Here is a 15,308-nt window from a genome sequence, read left to right as displayed (position 1 = left end):
CTCGTCGTCTGACGCTTCCGAACACGTTGCCCGCCACGCAGAGAACACGGGAGTCCGGTGTAAGCGTGCGGTATCGAACGGGACACTAGTCGGGCGCGGTAAGGTCCCTAAAACGGTACCGTTCGCGAGCTGGCTGCGACGGCGATAATGTCATCGACGAGGGTTGTGTTCGTATGGGAGACGAAGACTCGACGGTATTGCGGTTGATGCGCCGTTGTAGCTGATCAGCAGCCCAGTTGCCGTGTTTGGTTCGCGGATGGTGTTATTGTTTTTGGTATTTAATTGTTGTTTATCCCCTTTCTAACACGCTCGATGTCTTTAACGAACGTCTCCGCGGAGAACGACGGACGGAATTCCCGGTAGACGCAAACGTGGTAGCGGTAGGGGCTGAGAAAACGGGAGGGGGAGACAACGACCTAATGAAATAACGATTAGCCGAACAAAAACAACGAAAACAGCTGGCGGTGTCCGAGAGACGTTTTTCGCTCCACACCGTGGCCAACCTGCCGCAGTGGTTTCCTTATCGGAAACGATAACAAGTTTCCTGCAAACATATTATCATCATGTCGTTATCACTACAACTAACCGAGATAATGGCTCTATGATCATTTCCGACAAGTAGAATCTCGTAGTATGGCGTAAAATGTAATCTTGCTTTGTGCATGAATCATTTTCCCCAGAAATTTTTGTTTTCCGTTTCGTTTCGATGTCATTAGATCTCAAAAGCACGGTTCACCGCTGAAGCGTCTCGACGGCCAACGCTTGCCGATCAGCAGATAGTTGGTATTTTCAGTCATTGATACATTGAAATTTTCGCGACCAATGCTTTATTTTTAGACGATTTCACATGTAAGTTTGTAACCTTGTTTGTATTACCACAGATATCGTACGTCCTACAAGATTCCAGCATCATGTTTGAATTAAAAATAAGCTGACATTAATTAAAATACCGCGCTATGGCTTTTTTCATGCATTTAAGCCGTGAAGAATATTCAGAATTTGTTTGCGGTTGTGGAGCTGCTATTATCAATGTTGGCATTACCTTTCCTATAAACAAAGTCATATTCAGACAGGTATTATTTTATGTCATATTTTTCAATGAGCATTCCAGCTACATGGTATCAAGCTATATTTCTAAGTGTATGTTGTATGTTTAGTATTGTAAAATAATATTAAGAATATTAAAAACTTAACCTCTTCCTTATTTTGTTCTTTTTAAGATAATACAAATTAATAGTCAGTTGATATAGTCTTAAGGTTATTTTACTGGGTTTAATATGAACATTAGAAAATTACTATTTCTTGATAATTAGTGATATTTAATTGAAAACAAATCATATTCATATTTTTTTTCTGCATTTTCTTGTGTTACGTGACTTTTAAAGTTTTTAGTGTCTTGATGTTTATGAACAGTTATTTAATTTAAGAAAAAATTGTTATTATACATTAGACAATATTTATTTGATATAAATCTATTTACTTTTTTAATCAACAATTAGGTACATTTCTTATATTCATGTAAAAAATACTTATAAGAAAAATAATTATCTTTAAACTTAGTGGTATAATAATCATTAGTTTTTCCAGGTATAGATGATATTTTTTAAATACAAGCATAATATAAATTACATTAAAATACTTATTAACTATTTGAATATTATAGTATTACAATTTAGGATGGACAAAAAATAAAAATTAACCTATATTGTCTCATAAACCAATGACTTAGAAGAAAAATGTAATGACATATTAAGCCAACTATTTTTTACAAAATTATGCATGTTAACTATAATGAAGTATACAAATCTAATTAACTTTCCATATTGTCAAGTTACCATGTTTGACTTAAACTTTAAAGATTAGTTATACTAATTACAACAATAATTTTTTTCTTTTTTTTAATTATTGAGTTTCTTTTATTTTAATGTATAATATGTTGTATTCATGAAAATAATTGTCTCTTGAATGACGTACTGTTAGTTCTTACTTAATCATTACTTAATATATTTAAAAAGCATTTTCTTGGCATCTTTGTAATTGTTCATAATACTTCCTATTATTTTAAATTAATATGTTGACTATTTTATCAAAGTATAATACATAGTATTATCTTAACATATTTTTTGATCTGTTACAATAAACTTTTACAAAAAAATTTTTTCAGCTATTAGTGTTGAATATATAAGTTTCAAAATATACATAAAAAATACAAATTGTTAATCTATGTTTTATTGCTATATTTTCTATTATTCTGTATGTTAAATAAATGTTAACATTAATATTTCAAAATTTTACTATAACTCATATTAAAAGAAAAAAAAAATTAGCCTCATTTTGGTAAAATTTACATTATGTATAGTCTATAATAAAGACATAGTCATAATATTTTTTATTTTCATATTTTATTTATTTCATAAAATGATAATTTTTAGAACTGCAAAGTGGCAATAATCATCAGCACCCATCTACAGAAAATACTAAAAACAAAATATTAAATTGTACCTAACGTGTGTTATTTTTGTTTGTTTAGTGGTAATGTCTAAATTAGCTTGTTAAATTATTGTTTTTCTAATTATATAACTTTATTTGTATGTAAATTATTTTTATTTTATTTATTTCAATTTAACTTATTATTTTTAAATGAAACTATTTTATGTTAATTGTATTGATCATGTTTAGTATCTAGTATTATAAACTAAATTAACTACATTTTTTTTATACAATCAATAGATATAATATAATTTGCATAAAAATATTTGTTTATTTAGGCTTTAATGTCAGTATTTCCACAGTAAAAATATTAAATTAATGTCTTTTAGTAATTTAAGTATTGTATTACAGAGTCTCTTTATGTTTGATTATTACAGGACTTTTAAAATATAAATTCATAATTTACATAAAAAAAAAAAAAATGTCTAAATTTTATGAAACATCTACTTTCTGCTAAAACCAATTAACTATCTTCAAATTGCTTTTATCATATGCTGATTCCCACTCTACTCATAATTCTTCTAACAGCTTTTTAATCCGTCCTTCCATCATTGTCACTATCTTTCTCTATGTATTTGTCATTGCTTTTTCATTAAACTCACATAAGTTATATCGTACTTAACCATTCTAATTTAATGTTTTTAATAAACTGAATAGCTTTTTTATTTTTTACTCCCTATAAATTAATCATTAGTCTTAACCTCCTATTTCTGTTCAACATTATTGATTATGGGTCAATATATTTCCTAAGAACTTGTCGTCACTTCTTGTTGTTTCACAGGTAGTGCACACTTGTGTCAATCAGATCTAATATAATATATATAATTGTTTTAAGTTTATTTATTTTTTTGATTATATCTTACAATATAAATAATTTTTTCATTGTTAGCAGCACTCTTTTTTTTTAATTTCTCTGTATGTATTATTTTGACTATTTAGAGTGATTTAAAGACTAAGAATTTAAGATCTTACACTTGTTCTAAAATATAATTTCCAAAATATATTATATAATATATTAATATACTAAATATATTATTATATATATAGTCTCTTTGATTCCTCATGTATTTAGTTTTGTTATTATTGACATCTTTCATTTTTCAGTTTTCTTATGATCTTCTGAATCTTCTTGATTTCTCAATGAATACTATATTATGTGCTTACACATATAAAATGTTTTCTTCTTAAAGATTAAATATTTAATTTGTAAGATTTTTTTTATTATACTAAATCATTAAATTATTGTATATTGACAATAATGCATTTCTGTATATTTATCATAAAAGAAGATGAAGCTCTTTCATTATCTTAGTTCTAATAAACTTTCCACAGTATTTTTATCAAATTAGAAAAATAATAATTGTTCAAATTTAATTTCTATTTTAATTAATTTTAAAGATTATTAAATCCTTAGCAAAAAAAAATATTGAGTTCCTATATAATTTATTTACAAATTATATACCTAGAATATATTAAATACTATAAAAAAAAAATTGTTTCCATTTATTATTTATTTTAATTAAATTTATTTTAGATGTTACATGGAGTAGGCCTTAGAAATGCAGCTTCTCAACTTGTGAATGAAGGATTTTCTACACTTTATCGAGGAATTGGCCCACCATTACTTCAGAAGACAATCTCGACATCATTAATGTTTGGGACTTATGATGCAATTCAAAAACCACTTTTGGAGTCTGATTTAGACTCTAGATTAGCTAAAGTTATTGCAGCATTAGTAGCTGGAACAGCAGAAGCCTCATTAACTCCATTTGAACGTATTCAAACACTACTTCAAGACAACCACTATAATAAAAATTTTATCAATATGCGACATGCAATAAAAGTGATTGCCCATGATTATTCCATTTCTGAATTTTACCGTGGTCTTACACCAATTTTACTACGTAATGGGCCCTCCAACATTTCTTTTTTTTTCTTACGTGAAGCTGCTAATTCTTATATAGTCATTACTCCAACAGCATGGACTGGCTATAAATTTTTTAAAGAGTTTTTAACTGGTGCATTTATTGGTGCCCTAAATAGTGCTCTATTTTATCCTTGTAATGTACTCAAAGTGCATATGCAAAGCAACTTGGGTGGTCCATTTCAAAACATTAAAGATGCAGCTATTGAAATTTATCGTGAACGTGGTAATAAAGTGTCATATTTTTATCGAGGAGTTCACATGAATTATACAAGGTCATTTGTTAGTTGGGGTGTAATTAATGTTGCTTATGAAAATTTAAAATATTTTTTAGTTAAAAATTAAATGTTTCTTTGAATTAGATAAACTATTTTATTTTTAAATTGTTTGAATCGCCCAATTATTATACGATTATGTTATAAAATATTTATTTTACCTTGCTTAATAAATATTAAATTATTTAAATGTATTCTATTTATTATAAAGAGTATTCAACTATAATAGTATAATTAAAAAGTTTTATATTTTAGTTAAACTATATATAAACTCAATCAAATTTTCAAAAATGTAATCTAATAAACGTTTCCATAATAATTTGGTTAATACAATTATCTGTTCTTATAATATATCCTACCCTACTCTTATAACTTATTAATTAAGATTTTTGTCTTTAAATTATTATTGTATACATATTTTTTCAAGTTACTTTCAAAATTATTTGTAAAATTATAATGCATATAAAAAATATGTTGTAAATTCATAATATCTAAAATCCCTTGGAAGTCTACTACAGATTATTTTATTGAATATGAAGTAAAGTTTTATAAGCACTTTAGAATAAAGAAGGTTAATGTAATAGTCCTAATATTTTAATCATTTTACCATTGAATAAATACTTATTGTTTGTCAATTAGTTGTAAATAACTTATTTCTTTGCTTCGTATTTTTATTTAGACATCCTAATTAATTATAATGTTGAAATTCCTTATGGAGCAGACCTAATTCATTTTTATTGGAATTTTTATTTTTATCAAATTTAAAAAACAAATTAAATTTCATCATTGAAAAATCATAATTACTAAATACTAGCTAACCCAACAAACGTTGTTTTGTAATTATTGTGTTTTGTTATTTTGAAAAAAATAACTTATTTAATAATAAGTGTGTAAGGATGTGGTATATAAGTGAAAGAGTATACCTCTTTTAATTTATTAAAATTCATCCTTTAAAATTATATATATCTCTAATTATGATTGTCATAATAGTACAAAACAATATCAATCCCTTAATGCAACAGAGGGTACAATATTTTTTGTTATTCTATCTTTCGCCAACACAAACAAACTGGATGGTTCGAGAGCACGCCAAGTATAATTGTCCATGTGAAAAACATGATGTGCTCAAATCTAAGCCACAGACAGACAGGGGCGTATTTAGACTTACTTCTAGGGAGGGCGACTCAAATTTTTTCTTTTATTCAGGCTCAAAATTTACAAGTAAAATTTTTGGTAATATATCAGTTGAATTCTTAATTTTTTTGGTTTTTTTTTTTTTTTAATGTAATACCGGATCCACTTAGAATGGCCTTTTGTGTAGTTATTTTTTAACACTATCTGTGTTTGAAAGTTTCGCTTGTGTTTTATCTAATTTTTCACTAAGTATGGACTGGGTCTTCAATCAAAATAATATATATTATTTATCGTTATGGGACATATAAAGCAATTGAGCTTTAAACGCTATAACTAATTTAAACATTATTCAATTTAAGCGTTTAAACGTTTAAAAAATTTTCTGTTTACCGTTATTGACAATTAAAACGTTAAGAAAAATTTAGCGTTTTGCGTTATTTAAATTAATGTAAAATTTGAAACGTTTTCAAATGTAGCATCTAGTTTCAAATGTACTATAAAATAAATCATAATGTTTTCTTTCATCATATTTGTTTCTTAATAAAATACCCATTACTTATATAAAAATTCTCGAGGGGGGGGGCGATTGCCCCCATTCCCCCCCTCAAATACACCACTGCAGGCAGACATCGTTTGGCCTTGAGACTAATTGATAGTCATTGCAAATGCCAATCTAATTGGAAATTGAAGGCGTTTAAATTGTATTAGCACATCTGTGGATTTAATAGGGATTCGCGGTAATAATATATTTTCATCTCGGAATTTGCCATTGAAAATGATGACTTCGATAACATTTTTCATTAATTTTTTAATGACTAATCGCATGCCGTTGCACAACCATGGTGAGTTCAAATTAAGATGGGAACAGACTATTGTCAGGTCACGTGAACTCACGTGCTGTCATGTTGGCACATTGAATCCAAGATATCACGCTTAGAAATAAACTATAGTCACATTATCATGTTATACTTTATCATGTCACAATTTAGTACCTAGTCACTATGTTGAGGTATAAGGTGTATACTTAAAGTCTCTTACACAAGTTTTTTTTTCTTAAGTAAAATTAAAATGGAAATAGTAACTTCGAGTAGTTCAGAGTGGGAAGAGGAATTAGAAACTGCAGCTGTTTCTGCAGTTTTGGACGAACAAAATAAAAAATCCACCCGATCGTGCTGGGTACACGATATTAATAAAAAATGGTCAACATTGGAAGAATCCTATCGTCTAGTTCAAGAACTACGGAACGATCCAAGACAATTTCATATGTGTTTCTGAATGACGAAAGAAGAATTTGATTATATACACGACATTATTAAAAAAATATATTTTTCTAAATAGACCAAATTTGTGATGACACGTGAGTCGAAATGTATGTGAAGTTTGAAAATCAAAACGTGCTATCACGCGTGAGCTAGAAAATGTGACGTGACAAGCATGAGGTGATATTAGTGTGGCGCTGACACATTAAAATACTGTATAAAATTATATCCCACATTTTTTTTCCGTGACGTGATAACATGTGACGGCACGTGGGCTCACGTTACGTGACAATAGTCTGTTCTCACCTTTACGAACCAAAATAATCGGAGATCCAACCTTCAGTTGTAAATTATGCGGTGGCTTGCCTGGTAAATCCAATGAGTTTAAAAATAACTATAGATAATTTACAGCTTCAGTAGCATCGCAAACTGTATCAATATATTTGTATGACACTAAGTCTCCTGGTAACAAATGTTGTATCTTGAGATTCAATTCGTTGACGTCCACATTTTTTGCTACTATAATTGCTCTTTCTGCCAACCACTCATGATTTGTATATTGTCTGTGTACATTGGGAAATATCTTATCAATGAGAATATCTTACGAATCAATGATTGTGCAGAAATCGGTCGACAATTGAATGCATCCCGTTTTATCTGTTGTAACTTTCCCATCATCGATATCTAGCAATTGTTATGAGAATCTTCCACGCTCAGCTTTTTTTGATTGAATCGCAAGATCGAAATCGTTCGCTCTCTATCTTTACATACATGTCGACCAAGAATTGTTGACAAAGCTCACGACATCGTAGAATATCCTAACCTATCATCAACCGATATGCATAATAATCCTTCGAACTAACATTCTTGTTTGTTTTGACATCTGTTGCGGGATCTTGTTGCTTAATATTTATGTAATACTCGTCATTTAATACTAAAAATAAAATTAATAGTTTCATTTAATAATTTTCAATAGCGCAGTTATCGACCTGGTCAAATAATATTAAACCGTTTTCAACCCTTTAAATTCAAAATTTCGAAAAATCCTTTCTTAGCGCACGTCTACATCATAATAGCTATCTGTATGCCAAATTTCAGCCAGATCCGTCCAATGGTTTGAGCTGTGCGTTGATAGCAGTCAATCAGCTTACTGTTTTATATATACAGATAAAATTATAATATAATAATATAAGGGATTTATAACAATAGATAATGCAAAGAAAATTGTTTTTTATCGTTTTATTAAAATTTAATACACATACATTTTTTTTTATAAATTAATCTCAATTTGTTTTCTTTTAATCAGTAAAAAACATCTATGAGAAACTTTGTATTTAACTTGCAAGAATTTTTGTCAAACCTCAATTATTAAATTGATAATTTTAGAAATAAGCTAAGAAAACATGAAATTTTCAATTTCTGAATAGCTTAAAAAATTTAGATATCTGTATTAAACAGTAGTTAACAATTAGGATAATTAAAGTAATTAAGGAAAACAATTCAGTGGAAATTTCAATTTCTTACAATTATTATTTTTTTAATTAAGGAGAAAACAATTTTCAATTTTATTGAAAACTGGTATCTTGTTTTCTATAACTTTTCGTTAGTTTTTCTCAATTATTTCACTATTAAAACAATTTAAATTATAGTTGTTTTTTAAAATTAAAAACATTTAAGTAATAAAAAAAAAAAATAAATAAAAAATTGCACTTTTAATTAGGATGAAATTTAAAAATTGGTTGTTTTTCATGAGAGCTTCTTTTATACTATTGACATGATATTGACAGTTTTTATCATAAAGATCCGTGTATTTTAATAATTATTATATAATATAAATTATTGCTCTTTAAAAGTATATAATGATTAATAAATATATATATATATATATATATACTTTTAAAGAACAATTTAATCACAGGTTCAATTATGGTACATAATCAGGTAAATTTTGACAATTTACGATAAATTTACATATTTACCTATAATTTAACAAAATAGACAAAATAGAATAAACTAATTTACTTTTATATACCAATTTGGCATAGAGCATTATAAACATTGAATATTATAATTATTATAATGTGAGCTCCTTTCAAATTGTAATATACGCAACTTAACACATATGTTATTAGTCGATCTCTTATCAGTGGTAAGGAGTTTAGTTTTCGAGAGCTATCTGTCTAATCTACAGACATGTTTATTTAATTTATATTCACATTAAATTGTACAACATATTGCATTAAAATCTATGTTTATAATTTTATTTTTTATTCTGTTTTATCTACTAATGCAAATCAATTCTTGAGAATGATGTAAGAGTTCCATCAAAATTAAAAAAAAAACAAATTTTCAACAATTGAGACGCTAGATGTAAAATATATGTATGTCCATAACAATGCCAATTAATTAAATATCATACACAATATTTATTGGTACATAATACATATTAAATATGTAAATATTTTAGAGAAAGTTATGACTGAAATTAAAGATAACATATTTTGGCCAATTGTTTATAGAAAAGAGTATAATGTAACATTTTTTGGACTTGAAACTTTGCATCCTTTTGATTCAAAAAAATGGGGACACATATTTAAAGTAAGTTTTAATAACACGTTTAATCTAATTATTCATTCTGCATTACTGTGTTAATCACAGTTTTGTCTTATTAAGTTTGAATGTTTAAAAAAAATAATGTTTTCTATTTATAAGTAGCCCTTAATCTGAATATTAATTGTTTCGATATTTATTAGGAAAATTGTTCATTTAATCTAATTAAATTTAGGGAAACTAAAATTAAAGATTTTATTTGATAGCAACTTCAACATTTGTTGCAAGAGATATTTTTTTTATTTTATTACAAATCTATTTGGCGATAAAAATAAATATAGTTTTATATAGGTATTTCAAAATTTTAAAGATTTTAATGGAATTATTTATTTTTGCTTTAACTATAGAAAAAATAAAATTTTTTTATTTCCTTGTACAGTTTAAATAACAGTACACTATTTGTAGTACAATATAGTTATATATTTATATTATATATTATATTTTATATTATATATATATATATTATATTATATTTATACAGTAGAATCTTGATATCTTCTGTTTGTGAAATTAAACCTAATATTTTATAACATAGATTATTAATGTCCATAAATTACAATTCTTTCTATCTTTTATATAGTTATAGATAATTTTACAATATGTTTTATTGCCTATAATTCTTAACCAATACTAATTTGTTTAGATACTTAAAAATACTTTGGGCTTAGATCAAAATAACATATATGTTCCTGATGAAATTACAGAAGAGGAACTACTTACGATTCATAGTGCAAAATACCTTAAAAGTTTGAAAGTAAATAGGTTTTATTATTAAATAAAAATATAATTTGTCAAAAATAATTATAAATAAAAATTTAAATATACTCAAATGATTTTTTTTTTAAGTTTGTATAACTACTTCATTACAAACTTCCATATTCTCAAAAATTATTATTTTTCAAATAAATTTACCTTATAATTTACATTTAAATAATTAACAGTGGAGTTATGTTGCTGCACGCATATCAGAAATTCCTGTGGTTGCTTTACTTCCTAATTTTTTAGTTCAGAGACAATATTTAAAACCATTAAGGTAAACAAACTCAAATTTAGATACTGCACATATTTTAAGTAAATTCAATAGAATTATTTTCAAGCAATTTAGATTTCAGGTTAGTGGTACAAGGCTAGCTGGTGAAGTAGCTCGAAAAGAAGGAGTCGCTATTAATTTAGGTGGTGGTTTTCATCATTGTAGTAGAGATCGTGGTGGAGGGTTTTGTCCATACGCAGACATTACATTAGTTGTAAATGATGCTTTGCAAGAAAATAACTGTAAATTAGTGATGATTATTGATTTAGATGCTCATCAGGTTAGTAAAAAAAATTAAAACTATTTATACGGTTTCATATCTTATACATTTTTAAAGGGCAATGGATATGAAAGGGATTTTATGGGAAATTCAAAAGTATTTATTTTTGATGTATTTAATAAAAATATTTATCCAAAAGATGTATATGCAGAAAGAGCTATATCACGAGCTGTGAAATTGGACTACTTTGTACATGATTATGAATACTTGACCTCAGTTGATTGGTAAAAATAAATTATTTGAAAAAACTTATACGTAATGTAACTAATGTATATATATCATTAATATATTATACAGTATAAATATATAGTAAATTAAATAGTTATTTTATTTATAGATTATGTAATTTTATTAAATTAAGACGTGACGTGAAATTAATCTATGTATACTATAAATTTACACTTTGATTTGTACTCATACTTCCTACTTCTTAAAACCATGTAATTTATGCACTTGCAATTTAATGTATTTTAAGTTTGTTATAGTATAACCTTGCATGGTGAGTTTGACTTTTCTTCTTTAATACCTATTTTGATATACTGTTATAACCCATGGCTATATTTCACTTTAAATGTAAAATTAAACTATTATATATATTTTAAATAATAAATATTAATTATCTCTATTATTAGTAATTACTTTATATTACATTATTGCACTATTATAGAAATGAAGAATTTTCAGTTTAACAATTATAAAATTATTGTTTAGCTGATGTGATGATTAGAATTTTGTTCTTTGTTAAATTTAAAATTAAATTAGTATAATTTTTATTGTTTACTGTACTTCTTGTTCAGAGTAATAACTAATGTTTACATTGTTTTAATATGATTTACGTGAACAATTGTGTAAATATAATTCCATCTATTCATTTGAATAAACAATTATTATTATTATTATTATCTAAAATACAATAACAATTAATAAAATAAAAAATTAATATTTATTTTTAGTGCTTTGAATGAATCATTTCTGAAAGTTAAACCAGATTTCATCGTTTATAATGCAGGAACAGATATTTTAAAAGGTGATCCGTTGGGGTTACTCTCCATTACTCCAGAGGCAAGTTTTAGTTTAATAACCTACTTAAATAATAGAAAATCTTTTGGACTAATTATTATTACTACTAACTAATACAACTTGAATATTATATTAATATGATCTATGGTAAATATTTATAGGTAGATGTATAATACTAATTAATAAAAAATTAATGTACACAAAAAAAAAACAGCTATTGAAATTTAAAAGACGACCTTCCAAATGCACCAGCTGTAGACTAATTTTGATATCAAGAAAAAAGATGATAATATAATTTGATCCCGTAGTTTACGAGCTAAACATTATTCATTAATTTTTAAAAAAATTTTAAATTTACAGTCAAAATATTTTTCAAATAACATTATATTTTTAATACCTATATCATTATCATACATTATTAATAACCTATATATAATATGAATATTAATAATTAACATAATTTACTATAAATATTAATTAGTCAATTGAAAATATTCTGCAATAATATAATATTAAAATACAACAAAAATAATATATGTAGATATAACTGTATGATAATTGGATAGAAATTGTAGTAATAGCATTGATTATACCACAAAAATACAAAATTAAGGTGCTATCAATGATTAAATATATAATAAATATACATTTTATCAATAGTGCTGTTCAATGAAGTAAATTATAGTAATACATTACATCAAAACATTTAAAAGTTGGTTTAAAATTAAAAATTGGAAGTTGAACAAAATAAAATCAGAAACACTTTTTTCAAAAAATTTTAAAAAAGGATTAAGTTATGCCTATAAAAAATCTATTGACAACTAAAATTTAGAAAGTAGATTCTGGACTTGAATTTTTAGGTGGAAGTACATTTTAGTTAAAAATCATTAATATTTATCAAGAAAACTATATTTATTTTATGATAAAAGAAACAAGTAATAGCAAAAGGTTTTTGTATGAATACTTGCTTTTTTTTTTTTAAAAAAAATGTTAAAAAAATTAAAATATAAAATGTTGATCAATGGTTCCAATAGTAGTCAAGTGGATCAGTTTTTATTTCTAAAGATGCTTAATATAGTACCTTATAAAACTGAATTTTTTAGTAAGGTTGGTTGAACTTTTAATCGAAAGTATCATGTGTTTATAATCAGTACAAATATAATTGAAATACTTCAAAAATTATGAAATTTCTATAAAATGGTAATATAAGTACTCAGTAAATATTTTGAGTCAATATTTATAGAAAACAATCAAACAACTGTTATTGTATTATGGAAATTTGTTTAAATACTCGATTTCTTCAAAGTTGCATTTTTTAACGTTAATAAAACTGACGACTTAAAAATATTAATTTATTAGTTACTAAAAAATTTTATAAAAAATTGTTTATACAATATTTTCTATAGTCTACAATACAGATTCTATATAATGTTATCTAATTGTGCGTGAAAAATTCTAGACGATCTTCGAAACTACATCTACAATGAATTTTATTTTAACTTTATCAACGTTTTTCTCAATTCAAAAAATAATTGCCTCAAAACTCCAACTAGACATCAGAAACTTCCCATTATTGCGATGATCAAAGCAATCCTGATCGAGATCGTCTAAACAGAAACAAAAAAAAAAACACATGGTGAAACCAATACATTCCTCATTTCAATAAAAATCGAATATATATATATATCACTTATATTATTATATTAATTTTGGTGATAATGGATGATTACTATCGTTACCAATTCATAATAAGTCTATTATGAATATAAATATAAAATATATATAAAAATATTAAAATATATTTAAAATCAAAATTAAAAGGGGGCGTAGTACCTATATAAATAATACTTTTAATATGTACAACAATATTTTAAGGCCTGTATGTTATTGGATATAATGGTGTTGTTCCGTTTTCTTATATTAAATTTATTAGTGTAATTTAGGTATGGCTTTTTGTCAATAAATAAATTAAAATTAGGAATGGTAAACAATGTAAAATAAAACCTCTTTTGATTATTATAATTTAAAATCACTAGTAAATGAAAATCATAATTATCTGTATCTACTAAATACTGTTGATAAAATTATTATATTAGTAATGATAGATGCTAAAAAATTTTTATTCTCTTTAAATAATTTAGAATATTAAATTTTAGGGAATAATACAAAGAGATGAAATGGTGTTCAAATTAGCACGGCAAAATAATATACCTTTGGTTATGTTGACATCTGGTGGCTATCAAAAGACTACTGCAAATATCATAGCAGCTTCGTTGCAAAATCTAGTACAACAAGGACTAGTTAAACCTTCTTGTATTAAATAATACATGATGTAAATTATAAATTGTATTATTGTTCTGTTAAATAATGAAGGATGTTCTAAAAATCTGAACACAATGCAAATAATATTGTTGAGTATCTGTGATAAAGCAATGCGAAGGAATATAAATAACAAGTCTGTATTTTAATATTCTTTACATTTTGATGATAATTATATATAAAAAAAATGTATTAAACCATTAAGTTAAAAATTTAAATCATAATTTATTAAAAATGTTATAACATTTAAGTAGGTATCTTAATCTACTTTTAGATGTCTATATTGTAACCATTTTTCATGTTTAGATAAAAAATAATTGTTATTATATGTTTAAAGGACCGTTATAATTTATTGTATCAATAAAGATATTCTGAAAAATAATTTGTCTTATTATTGTTCTTAATTTTTGATGAAAAAACAAAAATTTGTTAGTTAATATCTATTCCAGCTGTTTCCAAACTTTTTCGGATCACGTATCAACAGAATAAAAAAAAAAAAATTAGTTGCGCCTCCTACAAATAAATAAAACAAATTTATTTATTATTTAAATATAAGCATATTATTATTGATCTAAAAATAAATATATGGTAGTACAATATACAACATAAATATTTGCTTGGCGTCTCCCCCAGTAAGTGCTCACTTTCCAAGAGAGGTGCGCTTCACAGTTTGGGAACCGCTACTTACTCAATAGACTATTTTAGTAGGTAACAAATACTTGTCAAAAACACTGTGACATACCAATATTGTAATTTGTACATCTATTCTAATATACATAACCGAAAATATTTAATAATAAAAAAATTGTATACATATTTAATAAATATTATTTATACATTATGTTGGATGTATTTTTTTACTTCGTTTGTTGACAATGTGCTTACGCTAAGTGTCAATCACATGGCATTTTTAATATGATTTTTTTCTCTTTTTTTTATTTTCAGTATACAATTTATTTGGTCTTTA

General features: G+C 25.4%; 2 protein-coding genes across 4 annotated transcripts; both read left to right on the top strand.

Moving 5' to 3' along the window:
* The first annotated feature begins 1 nt into the window (after position 1).
* LOC112693809 (solute carrier family 25 member 51) lies at positions 2-4,798 on the top strand. Of its 3 annotated transcripts, none has more exons than XM_025569033.1 (3): positions 2-274; positions 882-1,073; positions 4,025-4,798. In XM_025569033.1, the coding sequence occupies exons 2-3, from the start codon at positions 957-959 to the stop codon at positions 4,757-4,759; spliced, it is 852 nt and encodes a 283-aa protein (XP_025424818.1). In that variant the 5' UTR covers positions 2-274; positions 882-956; the 3' UTR covers positions 4,760-4,798. The 3 variants fall into 3 exon arrangements, with proteins under 3 accessions (XP_025424818.1, XP_025424816.1, XP_025424817.1); XM_025569031.1 differs by having other exon boundaries at positions 2-779; XM_025569032.1 differs by having other exon boundaries at positions 2-783.
* Positions 4,799-9,264: 4,466 nt separating this feature from the next.
* Positions 9,265-14,678, top strand: LOC112693826 (histone deacetylase 11). The gene is made up of 8 exons (XM_025569064.1): positions 9,265-9,463; positions 9,550-9,680; positions 10,336-10,446; positions 10,634-10,725; positions 10,798-11,002; positions 11,060-11,226; positions 11,956-12,064; positions 14,179-14,678. Exons 2-8 carry the CDS (start codon positions 9,558-9,560, stop codon positions 14,344-14,346), a joined length of 975 nt encoding a protein of 324 aa, XP_025424849.1. The 5' UTR covers positions 9,265-9,463; positions 9,550-9,557; the 3' UTR covers positions 14,347-14,678.
* The last annotated feature ends 630 nt before the right edge of the window (positions 14,679-15,308 follow it).

This window comes from Sipha flava, unplaced genomic scaffold (genome assembly GCF_003268045.1).
Source record: "Sipha flava isolate LNK unplaced genomic scaffold, YSA_version1 118_pilon_pilon, whole genome shotgun sequence".
Taxonomy (NCBI): Eukaryota; Metazoa; Arthropoda; class Insecta; order Hemiptera; family Aphididae; genus Sipha; species Sipha flava.
The sequence above is the reverse complement of the archived record's forward strand: the minus strand, read 5'-3'. Positions and strand labels throughout refer to the sequence as shown.